At 32.3% G+C, this 18,621-nt stretch overlaps 2 protein-coding genes across 3 annotated transcripts; both read right to left on the reverse strand.

The window, feature by feature from the left end:
• Positions 1-1,809: 1,809 nt before the first annotated feature.
• Positions 1,810-5,338, reverse strand: LOC133287027 (cytochrome P450 84A1-like). Its single transcript, XM_061484575.1, has 2 exons — positions 4,406-5,338; positions 1,810-2,621 (listed from the first exon to the last, which is right to left on the reverse strand). The coding sequence occupies exons 1-2, from the start codon at positions 5,336-5,338 to the stop codon at positions 1,989-1,991; spliced, it is 1,566 nt and encodes a 521-aa protein (XP_061340559.1). The 3' UTR covers positions 1,810-1,988.
• Positions 5,339-15,540: 10,202 nt separating this feature from the next.
• LOC133287067 (GATA transcription factor 7-like) lies at positions 15,541-17,378 on the reverse strand. Of its 2 annotated transcripts, none has more exons than XM_061484622.1 (3): positions 17,219-17,378; positions 16,787-17,137; positions 15,541-16,690 (listed from the first exon to the last, which is right to left on the reverse strand). In XM_061484622.1, exons 2-3 carry the CDS (start codon positions 17,132-17,134, stop codon positions 16,082-16,084), a joined length of 957 nt encoding a protein of 318 aa, XP_061340606.1. In that variant the 5' UTR covers positions 17,135-17,137; positions 17,219-17,378; the 3' UTR covers positions 15,541-16,081. The 2 variants fall into 2 exon arrangements, with proteins under 2 accessions (XP_061340606.1, XP_061340607.1); XM_061484623.1 differs by having other exon boundaries at positions 16,787-17,140.
• Between the last annotated feature and the right edge of the window lie 1,243 nt (positions 17,379-18,621).

Below are 18,621 nucleotides of genomic sequence, written 5' to 3' on the forward strand. Positions count from 1 at the left end.
TAATATATTAATTTTTGAGAATTACATTGGTCAACAATGTTAATACATCAATCTCTTATCAGGCCTTATCCCTCACCCTTATGCCGGATTAAGTTATACATCGTTTTGATGTATTAAAGGATTATGTTGTATAAGCTTATACTATACGATGGTCATACCAAATAATTGAAAATGTCATAACGTATAGTATAAGCTTATACTATCATGCCTTATACGTCACACCAAACAGGCCCTTAAGCTTTTTGCAACAATTTAGGGAGGTTTTCTTTATTAATTCAATCCGATTCAATAATAAAAGTTGATATCTGAACTATTTTTTTTTTTTTTGGTAAACATATCTGAACTATTTGTTTTTGTATTCGGTCACAAGTCGAATTTGTTTAATTTTTATTTATTTTCACCATTGTAGTTTTGTAATTTATCATTTGACTCTCTATGATTTTAAATTTATCACTTATATGCTTAAATAATTTGTCATTTAACCCCTTGTGATTTTAAATTTTCATGTAGACACCTTGTGATTAGAAAAAATTCCACTTAAACCCTTTATGGTTACAAAAATAAAAACTGTAAAAAATAAATATTTAAAATAAATTTTCCCTCCTTATTATTTTATATCCTCACCGGATGCATTTAGGGTTTAAAAAATTAAAATTAAAATTAAAAAAAGACTTATTTTTATCAAAAAAATAAACTTTTTTATTTTATCTATGTTTTACCTAACATCGTTATAAAGTTATCTAAATATTTTATTTATCTTAAATAATATTTTTTAATTTTAAATATTTGTTTTTTTAAAATTTTATTTTTTTAAACCACAAGAAATCTAAGTGAAAACCATAAGGCGTCTCAGTGAAAATTTGAAATTATAAAGGGTTAAATGATAAATTATTTAAGTACAATGAATCTAAGTGATAAATTTAAAATCCCATAAAATCAAATGATAAATCATAAAATCACGGTGACTGAAAATAAAATTTCTCTTATTTTTTATACATCGTCTAATCCGTTTACTTTGCCCATGTTCCTGTTGTTTTAGAAAAACCCGGCAAAAAAGCCCTACAATGCAAGCAAGAGATACTTACCAATAAAATACCTGTCACGTGATTTTCGGGTGGCAAGCTCCCGAAGAAAAGTGGGTAAATGTCAATACAAATGGGGCATATTCTTATATAAGAAAATCTGTTAGCTGTGGGGACCTTGTTAGAGATCACAATGGTATGTTCCTTGGTGGTTTCAAACAAAATCTTGGCTGTAATAATCCTTTGAATGCAGAGTTATGGAGAGTATTGAAGCGCTTGGAATTTGTTTGGAGTTCTGGTTTCAGAAGGATTATAGTGGAGTGTGACTCCATGAATGCTATTTCTCTCATTTACAACAATGATCCTAATTCTATAAGTCCTCAGGTTATAGACCGAATTCGTAAGTGGATGGCACAAGATTGGATTGTGCATTGCAATTATATCATCAGGGAAAACAATATTGGATTGCTTCTTACACAAATGATGGAGATAGAAATTTTATTAAATTTGCTAGGCCTCCTCCTTCTCTTAAGGAGCCCCTGGTAAGGGATGTCTCCAAGTTTGTTTCTTTGTCTTGTTTCTTGGTCTATGATTGTTTAGTTTTTGTTTTTGGGGCTGTGCCCCTCTTTATTTAAAAAAAAAAAAAAATTGCCTGTCACGTCATCCGTTCTTAATGATAGCACTGAGGGGAATGCATCATTATAACGCGATCAGTTAAGTCAAAATAAAATATTAAAATGTAGCAATAAAATAAAATAAAACATGAAAGAATATATTAGCAGCAGTAACACCTACCCGTTGAATATTTAAAACATCAAATGGAGCAATAGATACATTAAATGTCCCTTTTGAACTGTATATGACTACATATGCGAAATACAAAATAAAAGACCACGAAAATTAAATAATGCATTTTATTTATTTATTTGATACATAGCTAAGCATGGATTATGGACGCCAAATCCTCTAAAAAGACTCATCAAGGGTACAATTCAGACGATAACTGGGTACCGCAACAAGTTGAACTGCTCTTGGAGCAGTGAGGCCAAACACATCATTCATATCAAGCTCACTTGGCTTCATTCCATTGGGTAACTCCCACTCGAAACAATGAAGCAAGTGAGCCACAGTCATTTCCACAGCATAGAGTCCAAGTTGCATCCCTGGGCATGATCTTCTCCCTGACCCAAAAGGAAGGAACTCGAAGTTGCTTCCTTTGAAATCTGGCATGCCATCATTCAAGAACCTTGACGGCTTAAATGTTTCTGGTTCATCCCACGCGCTCTTGTCACGGCCAATGGCCCACGCGTTGATCCAAACACGTGTTCCTGTTGGGATAGAGTAACCTGCGACGACACTGTCCTCTGCGGTCTCGTGGAGAAGGAGGGGAATCGGAGGGTGGAGCCTCAAGGTTTCTTTGACCACACATTTGAGATAAGTCAATTTTTCGAGATCAGATTCGGTGAATCTTCGGTCTAAACCCACAATATCCGTGAGCTCTTGTTGGACCTTTTGGAGATCCATTGGGCTCTTCATGAGTTCTGCCATGGTCCATTCTATCACCGATGCTACAGTCTCAGTTCCACCAAACATTACATCCTAACATAACATTCTGATCATTAGAGTTTCTTATATGATGTTACAAGACTTTTGAATAATAAAATTGGGTAATAATTTTCTCACGTAGCCGGAGATAATAATTATCTCTTAATTATTTCCTACTGACTCATTTGTATAAGTGAGTTCCACATAGTATGAGATAATAATTATCTCTTATTGACTCATTTGTATAAGTGAGTTCCACATAGTAGGAGATAATAATTATCTCCTACTGACTCATTTGTATAAGTGAGTTCTACTTTTAAGGGAAGAGAGAAAAAAAGTAAAGTGAAACCCATCTTAAATTTATGTATGTAGGAAATAAGTATTTTCTTATGTAACATAAGAATAATAAATCCTAATAAAATTATAAGAAAATTAGAAACGTCTGAAATGGTTAATGTGACATGAGACTTTGAATAAAAAAAATTACGCTAACTGACATTTTGCAGTTGTACCGTCTCACTAGTATGAGTTGGAATCCAAAAATGAGGTGCAATTAATACGATATTTCATTTATGATTTTTATGGCAATTTAAGGGATTCTATCGTTAAACATCTGCATTGAAATTTGAATGCTTGTCAATGGCACAAAAAAAAGGATGTGGAAATATATAAATAAATATATCTCAAAATCTTGTAATTACTATTAGTCAAGGAGAATTAATATAGAAGTGTCAAACTCTTTTAGAAATCTGAATTTAATTGGTACCTACGTATAATTAATGATACCTAGTAATAATTTAACATTTCATTATTTATTATTATAATCAATAAGAAAATAAAGTAATAACAAATAACAATGTGTTAAAATAATAATAAATATCATTTTAAAATAATTTTTTATAATTACTGTATATGCCAATTAAACTCTACAAATCTTTTTGTATCAATATTCTTAATTATTTAAAAAGAAGGAAATCAATAAAAAAAAAGTACTTTAAGACTTTTAGACTTGTCTTTTTAGTTTTCTCACATCATCTTCTGCAATAAATATTTGGTGTTACTGTTGCACCAAAAATTCAGTACATCCCACCAATAAAAATATTACATGTTAACTAAAATTTTCTTTTCTCTGTCAATTTTTTTTCTCTCGTATGATATGCTTTCATTGGTGAGATACACTGAATCTTGATCCAACAATAGCACCAAAAATTTATTCCTTCTTTTATGTATATTCAGTTTTCTTATATCTTTTTAATAGAATTAAATATTCTGCTGCTTACCAAAAAAAAAAAATATTCTGCTATAAAAGTCAAACATTAATGATTGTGTTGAAAAAAAATTAATACTGAAATTTGATATCAATATTAATATATATATACATATGAGACAAGAGTGATATCCATATCAAATTTTGAAATTTGACATCATATCTTAATTATTGATTTCTATCGATCAACGTTTATTATTTATTGAAAATTAATAATTAATTAATAAGTTAAATTAAGGAAAATTATAACAGTTGATTAACGAAAATCAACTGCTACAATTGGGTGTCAAATTTTAAAGTTTGACACTGGTATCAAAGTATATATATATATATATATATATATATATATATAAAGGTAATATCTATTTGACACCAATGTCAAATTTAAAGTTTGACACCTCACCTATAGCCATTAGATCAAAAACTATCTATCAACACGACTGTGATTTGTAGATTTGTATGTATGTGACACCATTGTCTATTGATCTTTTTTGATCTAATGACTCTGTATCAAATGATGTTAGCGGGATATATATATATATATATATATATATATCATTTACGTACTTACCATGATAAGAGCTTTGATGTTGTCCCTGGTAAGCTTAAGGGCCAATTGTGAATTGTCCGAATGAGTACTATCACCACCATCTCCTTCAATAAGAAAAACCATGAGCTCATCCACCATATCTGTATCTGCTTCGTTCTCACCCTTTTTCTCCATGTTGTTCTTCCTCTTTGCCACATGATCGTCAATGATCTTGTCAATAAACACATCAAGTGCTTGTCTTGCATTGACCATTCTCTTATTAAACTCTTGTGCATGAAACCAACCCAACCATGGAATAAAATCCGCAATGTTGAAAGCTCCGAAGAGCTTCGAAAACTCTTGCAAGATTCCCATGAATTCCTCTTGCCCTTCGTTCAAACTGGCCCCAAACGCTGCCTTGAAAGTGATGCTCCTAGTTAGAGCGAAAACCAGCTCACCCAAGTTAATCGGCGAACCGGCTTTCCCTGCTACGGTTCGAACCGTTCCTTCGACCTCCTCTCGTACGGAAGCCCACGATTCGGCCCGTTTACGGCTGAATAGCTTCATCACACAGATCTTACGCATCTGCCGCCAAAACGGGCCGTAATTCGCAAAGGCCATGTCGGCCCGGTCGTAGGTCAAGTAGGTGATCGCAACGTTCGCGGGCCGGTTTGAGAAAACGCCATCTTGGGCCTGTAGAACTTCACGGGCCATTTCCGGTGTGGACACGGCAACTATGTGGAGTGTGCCCATTTGTAGGTGGCAAAGCCCACCGTAACGTTCAGAGAGCCGAGCCAAGCCACGGTGGGTGAGTTGGTCCATCATTAACATGTTCCCTATGATGGGTAGCCCTTTTGGGCCCGGTGGGTATGGGAGTTTTCTATGTAGGCGAAGCAAGAAGAAAATGAAAGCTGAGAGAGATAAGAGAAGAAAAAGAATGGCTGAAGATTGGAGGGACTGAGGAAGGAACTCCATTTGTGTTGGGGATGTGAAACGAAATGGGTGAAGGGAAGCATTTTGTAGAGAGTTAATAAATGCTTTTGTGGACAGCACATTAAATGGTATTAACATTTAATACCAAAATGGCATTGCTTTTGCTTGTATAGGATATTCCTAAAATCGGTGATTTATTTCCATTTGCAGCTCTTAATGTAAACATTTAATGGAAACGTTTGGCTCCAAAATAAACAAATATATCAATGGGAACAAAATTAAATGGCAATAAATTCAATCCATTTATATTTTACTTTTACTATTTAAACTTAGAATAGGATATTGTGACACACAAATAATGTTACGCACAATGTTACGACCACATCTTAACCGTTGATTTCTGTCAATCAACGGTTATCATTTATTGCGAATTAATAATTAATTAATGAGTTTGATTTGAAAAATGATAACCGTTGATTGGCGGAAATCAACGGTTAAGATGTGGTCGTAACATTGTGCGTAACATTATTTGTGTGCCACAATATCCTATCCCTTTAAACTTTTAGAAAAATATTTTTGCAGTTAATGCAGATAAGTTATCTGCATTTACTCTCAAAACAATATTGAGAATGAAAAATTAAAAAATTATAATCATAAAGACTAAAATAATTCTAAAATAAATTAAAATTACAAAAACACCATGATTTTCGCCCCAAAATGATGTCGTATTGGTCTTACTGCAGATAACTTATCTGCAGTAACTACAGAAAAAACGAACCCTTAAACTTTTTTATTTTCTTTTCCAAATATGTCAATGCTTTTATCTATTGTATTTATTAAATAAGATCTGTCGACTTATTCTTATTTGTTAGATATGATATTGCTGACTCAAAACTTATTTTAAGGAGTGTATAACGTAATCAATGTTATAAAAATCGGACCGACCCGGAAACCGGTTCGGTTTTCATATTGGACATTTGGACCGGTCATGTTACAGAACCGGTGTGACCCGGTGCGACCCGACCGGTTTTCGTAAAAACTGGTGACCCGGTCCGGTCTATAAAAAAAAATTAATTTATTTTCATAAATTAATGTCTTTTCTTTTTTTACTCTAAAACACAAATGATTTGTTTTCTTCTGAAATATTTGAGTGATTTGTAGCTTATTAACTTACATAGATTATGTACCTACAACATTAATATTATCTTAATTATGCAATATACAGGGAATTTTGATTAGATTTATAGTTAGAGGTGTCGTTTACTGAATGTGAAACACTAGTATTACAAATATTATATATTTGATTGATCTTTTGTTGGACAATGATATGTAGTTTATTATTTTCATATTAAAATATTTGAAATTGATATATTTTTTACAAGTATTTAAGTATATTTATAATTTTTTTAATATAAATTGTAGATTTACATATACTTACCGGGTCATGCGGTTGAACCAGTACCTCGACTGGGTCAATAACCGGGCCGAGTTTAATAACATTGAAAGTAATACCTTTTGAAAAATAGTAATAATAATAGTAATAATAAATTAATAAAAATAAGAATAGTATATATCCATAATAAATAGTAATAATAAATTAATAAAAATAATATAGTATATACTTTTATGTGTATCAAAATATAAAGCCTAACACAGTTTGATAGTTGGATTCCTTAAGCATGCTGACAAGGGTTCGATCCTTGACTGTGTATATAAAAAAAACCTTTGTTTGGTGAAGTTTATCCACTCAATGCGATTTTCACCTCGAAAGAATTAGTCCGAGCCGAAGAATACTTGGGGGGGGGGAGAGAGATGTATCCAAACCTAGGGTTGGCTAAAACAAGCCAACCCGTCGTAACCCGCAAAAAATGAGTTGAGTTGGGTTGGGTTGGCTTGACAAGGGTTCGATCCTTGACTGTGTATATAAAAAAAAGCTTTGTTTGGTGAAGTTTATCCACTCAATGCGATTTTCACCTCGAAATTCGAGCCGGAGAATACTTGGGGGGTGGGGGTGGGGGGGAGATGTATCCAAACCTAGGGCTGGCTAAAATGAGCCAACCCTTCGTGTTGGCTCGTAACCCGCAAAAAATGAGTTGGGTTGGGTTGGCTTGCCAACCCGAGCCAGTTCATGAAAAAACGAGCCAACCCGCGGGTCAAACGAGCCAGCTCGCAGGTTGAGAATTTTGTTATTATTATTTTTTTATAAAAAAATACGAAAATATAATATACAAAAATAGACAAAATCCACAAATGCTGTCATCATTTTTCTTCCTTCTCTAAACCTAAGTCCCTAATCTTCTCACATCCCTGCCATTTTATATTTTTAGGCTGTGCTGGCTCTGTTTGGTTCAAATATCTTACTCACTTCGTAGCAAGTGGTTCTGATTGTTTCTTGATGTTGATGCAAATTTGTAAGAAAATTTGAAACTAAAATATTTGCTTTTATTTCTCATTTTGTAATCCTTTGTTTAAGCTAATGGAAGCCATATAGCCGGTGCATTAATAATACATGGTCACTTAAATAGGCTGAAAATGAGACAACCCGCGAGCAATTTTCGAGCCATCCAGTGAGCCAAATTTTGAGCCAACTCGCGAGCTATTTTTTCAAGGCAACCCATGAGCCATATTTTTGAGTTAACCCACGAGCCAACTCTAACCCGACTCAGGTCAAGTTGGGTTGGGTTTTCTGACTCATTTTTTTTTTCGAGTCAACCCTAACCCGACTCGTTTTTTCGGGTTGAATGCAGGTTTGACTGGGCCGGGCCGGGTTGGCCCGTTTTACCAACCGTATCCAAACCATGTCTAATCAGGAAATTTGTGGATTAACCCTAGATGGATCAACAGCCCCGAATTTTCCTGTAAAACCCTAAGTGATGCATGGCACGCCATCATTTGCAAAATTCTCCAATAATAATAATAATGAGATTATAGCCTAATTTGTCTTTGAAAGTTAATACCAAAATACCATAAATAATATATTATTTGGGACATAGAAAAACTGTAATTTTCATGGCACTACACTATTTCAAAAATAAAAAATCTTTTTCCGAGTCTTCTTTTTGGATTTTTAAACAAGCTTATATGAAAAGAATGGAAAGAACATTGTGAAATATATATAAAGAGAAAGGGGTAGGTTATATTTACAATATTTTATAACCTCTTATAATTATTTTGTTATCATTAAATTAAATGGAAAAATATTTGTCATTTTAAATGACATAATTTTGTATTAATTTTAATGAAACTATGTCATTTTGGTATATTATTACATTCTCTCCTCCACTTTTTTTTCTTTCTAATTTTATAAAAAAGAAAAAATGTTAAAAAATACAAAAAGCACACCAAATCGACATAGTTTTATTAAAAATGACACAAAGTTGTGTAATTTAAAATAATAAACATTTTCTCCTAAATTAAAATTAAAATAATATCATTTTGTGTCATTTTACATTAAAAATGACACAAACGGGTCGGGTTGGTCCGTTTTGCCAACCCTATCCAAACCATGTCTAATCAGGCAATTTGTGGATTGACCCTAGATGGATCAACGGCCCCAAATTTTCCTGTAAAACCCTAAGTGATGCATGGCACGCCATCATTTGTAAAATTCTTCAATAATAATAATAGTGAGATTATAGCCTATTTGTCTTTGAAAGTTAATACGAAAATACCATAAAGAATATATTATTTGGGACATAGAAAAACTGTAATTTTTATGGCACTACACTATTTCAAAAATAAAAAATATTTTTCCGAGTCTTCTTTTTGGATTTCTAAACAAGCTTATATGAAAAAGGATGCAAAGAACATTGTGAAATATATATAAAGAGAAAGGGGTAGGTTATATTTACAATATTTTATAACCTCTTATAATTATTTTGTTATCATTAAATTAAATGGAAAAATATTTATCATTTTAAATGACATAATTTTGTATTTTTAATGAAACTATGTCATTTTTGTATATTTTTACATTCTCTCCTCCACTTTTTTCTTTCTAATTTTATAAGAAAGAGAAAATGTAAAAAAAAAAAATACAAAAAGCACACCAAATCGTCATAGTTTTATTAAAAATGACACAAAGTTGTGTAATTTAAAATAATAATAATTTTTTCCTAAATTAAAATTAATATAATATTATTTTATAACTGTTTATTTGATTTTGATCTAATAATAAAAATAATAATTCTAAGAGATTGTATAGAAAAATAATAAAATAACATACATATATAGGGCTTATCATTTATCAAGCTGCTTGAGATAATTTTATCTCCGGCTACAGAATCATAACTATATAAAGATGGATCAATGGTAATAAAGGAAGGGAGAAAAAAGGAATCATAACCATTCCAAGGTGAATAAATTAATATAAGAAAATAAATAAACAAAATGACATGATTTTGGAATGGACGGAGATAAATATATCTCAAGCTGCTTAAGAAATATTTCTCTCTCATATAGATATATATATATATATATATATATGTATATATATATATATATATATATATATATATATATATATATATATATATATATACATATAATATTCCATTATTCGATCTTATGAATTTGTCAAACCTCAATAAATGAAAAGCGAGTTAACAATAATTTTATGCTCAATTTTGCATCCTATTTTTCTAAGGGAAAATGGTTTCTTATATCACAGGAGAAGCTCTCCTACTAATACAACAAGCAAGTGAGGTCCATTGGAAACATGTGGGGCTTATTTGCTTGTTCTGTTAGTAGTAGAGAGAAATCATCTCGTATGACAGAAAAAATCATTATTTTTTAAAGGAAAAATAAAAATTCTTTAGTTATTATTATGTAAATATAAACTACATCAAACCTGTATTTTTAAAAAGGAAAACTTTTTGGACTCGTTTAGAATCCAAGATAGAAAGGATAATATATGGTAGACTATCATATCTTGCATCAATGTTCACCAATATATGGTATACTCTTAGCTTATTGCATCAATGTTCACCAAGATATGATAAGCTATCCTAAAAAATAGGTCAGCAATGGACATTATAAGATAACAAATGTTACATCTCTTTCTTTCCAAATATAGTTATATACTCTTCTCCTACGAATGTCATCCCATTGGCCACCACCACCAAGCACCAACCATCACCGCCACCACTAGCTGCCACTGCCACTGTCAATATCCGTCAACCACTACAATTGCCATCAGTCAATGCTGGCGCCGCCATCACACACTCACTTGCCACCTTCATACCAACCACCATCACCATCGTCGCTATTAACCACCGCCATCAATCAATCACCGGCTATTATTGGCGCCATCGCCACTATTAACCACCACCATCAATTCAATCAGTCACCCACCGCACCTGCTGCCACTAACACCAACCATTGTCTCTAGATGCAGACCATCAATATTGATAATCAATTAAAAACTAAACTTTTAAAAATTTATGTGGTGAGGATATAATTTTAAATTATTTATGTATTTATTTATTTTTATTTAAAATTATTACATTTAAACTTTTTTGATAATTTAAAATAAGAACAATGTGTAAATAAGTAAACAAAATAATTAAAAATCAATTTTTTAAAAAAATATGAAATTTGAGTGAAAAATATATTTTTGTGTATTTATATCAATCATATTATGATATTATATGGTTCTCTTCAAACACCGGATAAGATAATATTATCTTATTAGACTGTTTACCTATAATGCAAATCAAAGACAAGATATGATATGAGTTTGTCAAACTCATATCCTATCCTACTCTTATTCAACCCTATTATAATATCAATTCTTATATTGTCCACCAGAAGAGCTTTGTGTAGTGCATTAAAAGAAAGAAATGCAAAATCAAAAAAGAAAATTACACTTTATTTGTGAAAAAAAAAATACGTGGGGAGGAAATAAGGCTTTTTGACCATTGTAGCCCTTATGTAATAATTAATTACCAAATTGACCTTGCTAATAAACTATTTCAAAAATTTAACCTTTTCAGAAAACATAACACCAATCTGCCCCTGTTTGACTGTTGATCACCAAGTCTACCCGGGTAGCCCCCTCCCTACCCAGGTATATTTTGAAATTTTTTATCTACCCGAGTAGGGAGGGGGCTACCCGGGTAAATAATCCAGATTGAAGAACAAGCAGAGATGGTGCCATGCCAACTGAAGAACAACAACTCTGAATTGAAAATGTCAAACTCAAAGCTGAGGTTTGTGTCCACAAAACTCAAAAACATTTGTAGGTAGAGAAGCTCACAGCAATTTTAGGGAAATACGCACCAGGTACAACGTCCCCTTCATGTTCTGCTGGCCATGACCGAGAGAATAGAAGCTCTTTGGATTTTTACACTGGAGTTTTTTGGGAGGAGACGGGGGACTCAAGCAAAAGACGAACAATCTCCAAGAAAAAATACAGCTACCGATCCCTAGGTAGTTGTTGCAACACAAGAAAGGATTATCTCAATTCCCAAGACGTACAATGGGGAAAATGGTGGAATTTATTTACGACTTCCGTTTTAGCCATTATCTCTTATTGATGGTTTTAAACATTGATAGTTTAGGAAATCAGTAATATTTTAATTTTATTCTCGATAGCATAGCCAATGATGGTTCTAATGCATTGCAAGGTTTTTTTATAAATTGTTTTAATATTCTAAAAAAATAAAATTTAAAAGAGATAAGATGTTTATAATTAAAAATAAGAATATGCATATCCAGATTGAAAGGATATTTAAATTCAAAATTTAAAATATTAAGAATAATATATGTTATTTTTTAGAAAAAATAAAATAAGAAATTAACTTTTTTTTTTAAATTATTATTCTTTAATTTAATATATTAGGACGAATTTAAAAAATAAGGTTAGATTTTATCCTTTTTAATAGTATTATTAAAACTTTAAATCCTTAAATAATTAATAAAATATATTTGTAGTTTTATATTTTTCTTTAAATTTTAAAAATGAGTTGGACAATAAAAACATGATACTTTAAAAAATAAATTCTTTTAACCATATGATGAGTTGAAAGTAATTTAAAAATCAATAATTAAATAAATTCTAAAGTATAACTTTTAAATCTACTATATACCCAAAAAAAAAAAAGTAAAGGCACGAATGTCACTGCGGATTGATCTGCAACCTCGCACTATATATACTACCCTCACGGCCTCACCTTCAATCACTAGAGTATCTCTTCGCTCCCAAACACTGTCGAGCTAAAGTTTAACCGAGAAGACGCAAAACACAAGAATTCAAGAAGAAGGGGAAAAAGCTGTTATAGTATCAATTGTTCTTCAGTTGGCATAGCACCATCTCTGTTGTTATTTAATCTGGATTATTTACCCGGGTAGCTCCTCTCTACCTGAGTAAATAATTCAAACATTTTCCTAGATTTGAGAAATATATCCGGGTATCCCTTCTTATCCGGGTAGATAAAAAATTTCAAAATATACTCAGGTAGGGAGGAGATTATCCGAGTAGGCTTGGTGGTCAACGGTCAAATAAGGACAGATTGATGTTATGTTTTCTGAAGAGGTTAAATTTTTGAAATAATTTATAATCAAGGTCAATTTAGTAATTAATTATTACATAAGAGCTACGATAATGAAAAAACCGAGGAAATAGAAATTAATGATGAGGGTGGTGTTTTACTTAGCACAGTGCACATACTTTTTAAAAAATGACCATATCCCAAAATGGTGTGCAAGGGTGATGTGCAATGGAATTGGTGCTTTTCGTTTAGATTGTTTTATAAGACCTGAGATTCTAGAACAGCAGCCCTCGTAGCCTCTTACATGAGAGGCACCTTGTTCATTGAATGGATGCGGCTTCCATCGTCATTGTCCACTAACAACTAGTTACACTAGATCCAAATGAACATAGACTCCCTACAGCATTTGGGAAGCACTTTTAGTTGGAAATTGAAAATCGCATAATACATAAATCGAAAATAAAAAAGAAAATTGATGCAGTAATTTATTCTTATTCATTCAACGTAGAATACGTTCAGTTTGTCAGTATTATATTCACATTACCGTCATTTATTATAAGTCAATCGATTTATAGTAAAATATAAATAGAATGTAGAAAAACCCTAACAACAACTATTTATAAGTTCAAGTCCAAATTATTAAGAAAAAAGAAAATTACAATAAGTCAAAAGTTCACAACAATATCAGACCTCTACAAGATTTTAATTGGCTTTTTGCTGATCTTGTCAACAAAAATTCACGTCTGAATAAGAAGTATGAACAATACCCAACATTTTTCACTGCACTAGCAATATTTCACACGGATCCATAAGATAATTAAGGGGAAATCCAAAAAATCTCTTCAACTTTAGTCGTTGTGTATTGTGATTTTTAAACTATACAAATATGTACGTGCATCTTGTTAAATAGGTACATTTAACTATTTAAGTCTAAAATGATATCTTTCATCAAAATTTGAACAGAAGTATTCATAGGACCTACACATGAGGATATCTTTATCGAATTATTTATCAATATATTGCATGTGATTTTTCATGTTAACTCTTTTAACTGAGTACTGTATATTTGATCTTGAAATTTTAAAAATGTCCAAATTATTTTTCCAACTTTCAAAAGTCCGCATCTTAGTCATCTATCTATTTTTCATCAAAGAGCTACGATACGTTTGATTGATCACCTGAGAGTGACATGATTATCTTTTGCTCAATATGGATTGAGAATTATTGCCTTAACATCCACATCCTATAAATCATTCTAATTTATGCTACTCCCTTCACCCTAAACGGGAGCAAAACCTATCAAACCAGGCCCCTATGCATAAATTAATGTTTAAAGGTTAAAGCATCGACTGAAAAGTAATTTATGGAACGAAAATTATTACGTGACACGTATTTATTTATGGAGAATATTTTTCTCATATTATGATTTTATCTCATGCAACATAAAAAATAGATATAATCTAATAAGAAAAACAAAAACAAATAAAAAGTGAATTTCACCAACATTTTGTATATGAGACAATATTATCTCATGTAATATGAAAAATATATTTTTCATTATATTGTTTGTTGCTTGACAAAAATTAGATTAAGAGATTCCTTTTTAAAAAGTTAGAGGATCAACTTAGTACATTTTTTAAATTTTAGATAAACATGATTAACTTGATCTTAAACGCACACATGCAAAATTTGAACGATTCATAAATATTTTTAAAAATTTTAAAACTAAAGTACTCAATAATTAAAATTGGGGAAAAATGTGTTTTTTTAAATAATACAAACTTAGGTCCTCTTAACAAAGAGATAAATACAAAAAGATGATATTCACACTTTTATTTTATTTTTGTCTTTATTTTTTCTGTGGGACTCACCTTTTTATGTCTATCTCTCTTAAAAAAACATAAATTTATATTCTTTAAAAGAACATATATTTTCCCCTTACAATTTAAAGGGGTTCCTTCTTTACTGAAAAGAAAGAAAGAAAGTAGGGGTGACAAAACGGGTCGGCCCTCCTTTACCTGCCGCTTCAATGTGGATAGAAAATCCCAACCCACCCCATTTGTGGTGGGTTCGCGGGTCAACCCACCTAAATAATTAAAAATAAAAAATAAATTATATTTTATTAATTTTATAATATTAATTATTTTTATTTCACACTTTTCTTAATTTTTTTCCAATCTCAAGTCTAAATGTATGCTAATATTCAATTAAACATTCTTTAAGAATTTATTTTTATCTCCATATATAGATAACATTTGTCATAAATAAAGATTTTCTTCTCTATTTTTTCTAGGGAGTGCTAAGATAAAAATTTTTGGATATTACAAAAGCTTAAAAACAAATAAAATATTACTTAATAGTAAAAAAAATGACCTGATCGGCCAATCCACCCGACCCGTCGCCAACCCGTTTTGACCCATAACTCGACGGAGCGGGTTGAGATGGGTTGGTGGGTTAAGATATGTAATCCAATCTATCTCATTTTAGCGGGTTGACCTATCGAATTTAACCCATATTATCACCTCTAGAAGAAAGGTTCCTTCAAATTTTGTGCAATTATAAAGCATGTTATTTACGAATAAATTTTTGGTACTACTGCTGTATCAAAAATTCAGTGCATCACATTAATAAAAATATTACATGTCAACTTTTTTTTGTTCTATCTAATTTTTTTTTTTTTGATGTATAATACTTTCATTGATAAAATACACTGAATTTAGATATATCAATAATACCAAAGATTTATTGATTCTTTACGGGCCATTTCAATACAAGTTTTGGGTCACAAGGGCCGAAAACACAAAAGTAAAGATAATAAAAGTCCACCACATCCCACATGTCCACTCTATTTGGCACTAGCACAGTTTCGGTGGTCTCAAATCAATGCCACCCAACTTTAATGCTTCAATCACTCTTTGCCCCACCTTCCTTTCTCTTTCTCTCTCTTACACATGCGCTCATAGAATCTAACACAGACACCGCTGAACTAAGTTGAATAATTCAATCAAAAGTTAATGAGTCGTGAAAGAGAGGCAAATAAAATATCAAACCCAACTTGAGTATATATGGCCAAGATGGCCACATATTTAAATATCTTTACCTCGACTTAACTATACTTCATTAAATAAATCAAACTGCGCATGAAATTCAAACTATCAATGCCTTCCTAATGTCCGTTACCTGCCTAGCTGACTAGCACTAAAATCCCTAATTCACTAACTACGGTACAAAAAAACGAACCGGTTCTTACCGGTTCGTTTACCTATACCTAATCTGTGCTAGTACTCAAAAAAATTCAGCTACTCTGGATCATTTGAGTGTGGTCCGAACCGGACTCCGGTCCAGTCATCTCCTTCCTCCGCCTTATCTCCAACACTTTACGGTGGCTGTTCGAGTGAATATCGCCGGAGAACGTCGGGCTAGAGGCCGGTCTGTACTCTGGAAAAAGCCGACCCGACTTGTATCGAACCCCACAAGCGTTGCAAAGGGTTTTGGCTCCCAGTGGACCGGTCCTCCACTGTGGCGTTTTTTGCACATGGCAATGGCTGCACCGTCGCTGAAACTGGGGCCCACCGGTTTGGGCCTCAGGCTTTTTCTTCTGTTTCTTTGTCAGCGGTTCGTAGAACTCCTTGTTCGGGACAGAGCCGGCGAACACGAGAGGCGGCGCCGGCGAGAACACGGGTTTAAATGACCAGACATGACCGATGGGTTTTCTAGTCTTGGTAGTTCTGGGCTTGCTGGTAATTGCAGAGGGAAGAGAAGGGGTTTTGGCTGAGCCCGGTCTAGGTTCCGGTTCGGCCCAAGCCCTTGTTTGTTCGGAACGAACAGGGTACAATAGCGAGAGCTCCGGGAGAGAATCGTCCACAAAGTGAGAAACCCACTCCAGGTCCGCCACATCATCAGCCTACAAAAACCCAAAGGGGTCATTAATTGAATTATTTATTTTATGAAATAAAATAAAATAAAAGTAAAAATATTGATGCATAGCATAGAGACTCACCGGAACTGCCAATCCGCCGGCAAAAATGGAGTCAGAGTCGCCGGCGACGCCGGAAAAACCGGTGGAATTGGAGTTGCTATCGTCTTCTATCCGGTCCTGTGACTGCGAGGAATCCGAGGTGCTGTCTTTTTCTTCGTCTTCCTCTTCCTCGTAGTCATCGGTTTCTTTTCCAACAGAGCCATGTTGAAATTCGCCGTTGGAAAAGTCAAGGAGGTCGTCCACGGAGAAATCTTCACCAACAACAACGTTGTTTGTGTTCACGCACAAAATCTCCTCGTAATTTGCTTGCGGGAGAACAACGTCTTTCTGCAAGCTTGGTTTCAACGCTTTCGCCACCGCAACTTCCATTTTCTACTACAAAATTAGACTATTATTGTCACAACAAAAGAATTTTTAACAGTTTGTTTTCTTTGCAAACACGAGCGTTGTTACCTGTTAATAAAATAAAGAAAAAAGAGAGCAGTGAAGACAAAGAAGAGAAACCGCACAGGAGTTTCCTTTGGTTTGGAAACACTGAAATGAAAGGCAGGTTCGTGGGCGAAACAAGCGTTGAGGTATTGGTTTATCTTATCTTTCTCTTGTTTCTTTTTTACTCTCTCTACAGTTTTTTCAATTTAAATATGCCACTACTAAATTTTCCTTCTTGGAGAGGGCCATGCACTCATTTGGTCAGGTGGTGGGGGCATCACTATTATTAGCATCTTTTTATTTTTAATTTTATTTATTTTTGGAATAGAGGACCTTCGACGATGGCATTTTAAATTCAAAAATATATGCTGTAATTCTTATTTCTTGAAGAAAAAAAAAAAAAAAAAAACTGACCCCATCCAATCCAACATTCCATCCAGTTACAAACAAAACGTTAAAATCACATGCCGGTTTTGACTGTTCACAGTCAACGTAATCGGGTTTTCGTTGCGGGAGTTTAACGCCTGTGGTTGACTGTATGTGCTTTATTAAAAATCACTTTGGCGCTTTCAGTTTTCAAAGATACCGTAATAAGTCCATAATGAACTAACCAGAGCGTTACAAAGTAGAAAGTACAACCTTCTTAAGTTTTTGAAAATTCAACATAAAAAAAGAAATAGAATTATACGTTAGCTATCAATTGCTTGGCAGTTGGCAGCGTTAATTGCGCCTTGGATGTGGTTACTTTTTTGGATTATCCTTTCCATTATTTGAGAATATTATTTTTTATATTATAAATGAGAAATTATTTTATGTAACACACATAAAAAATAAATGAGATTTACAACAACAACAAAAAAAAAAAGTAAATTTCATCTATTTTGTATGTGTTATAGAAGATAATTGATCTCATGGAACATGAGAAACAATATTCTCTATTTATTTATTTTGGTACATTTTTGTTTTGTTTTCTGATTCTCCAATATTTGGACGAAAAATAATTTTGTGAATTTTGTTCTTATAAATTAGCTAAATTAAAATAATAAGGATAAACATATATCATTTATTAAATAATAATTTATTTACTACTAAATAACTTAATTTATTTAATGAAAAAATATTTTTTCTGTCGCAATGCAACTCAAAGTAATATTATGTTTGAATTTGGAAAAAAAAATAAAAGATATTTTTTTTGTTTAACAATTGTTTTTAAAAAATATTCTGTATTTTTTTAAAATCCCATTTTAACTGACACGAGAAAAAAAATGTAAAGATCATGTCAGATAATGTTCTTGTTTGGCGCGGGAATATTCTGTCGATGGGTTTGCAACATGCAGTTAGCTTTTTTTCTTTTTCTTAAAAAAAAAAAATTGAATTTGAAATAGCTAACTTGTTCCGAGTTATAAGACCCCAAGTTTTTCAAGTTT

Source organism: Gastrolobium bilobum, unplaced genomic scaffold (assembly GCF_033153095.1).
Source record: "Gastrolobium bilobum isolate Gb01-03AN ecotype WA unplaced genomic scaffold, APGP_CSIRO_Gbil_v1 utg1487, whole genome shotgun sequence".
Classification (NCBI taxonomy): Eukaryota; Viridiplantae; Streptophyta; class Magnoliopsida; order Fabales; family Fabaceae; genus Gastrolobium; species Gastrolobium bilobum.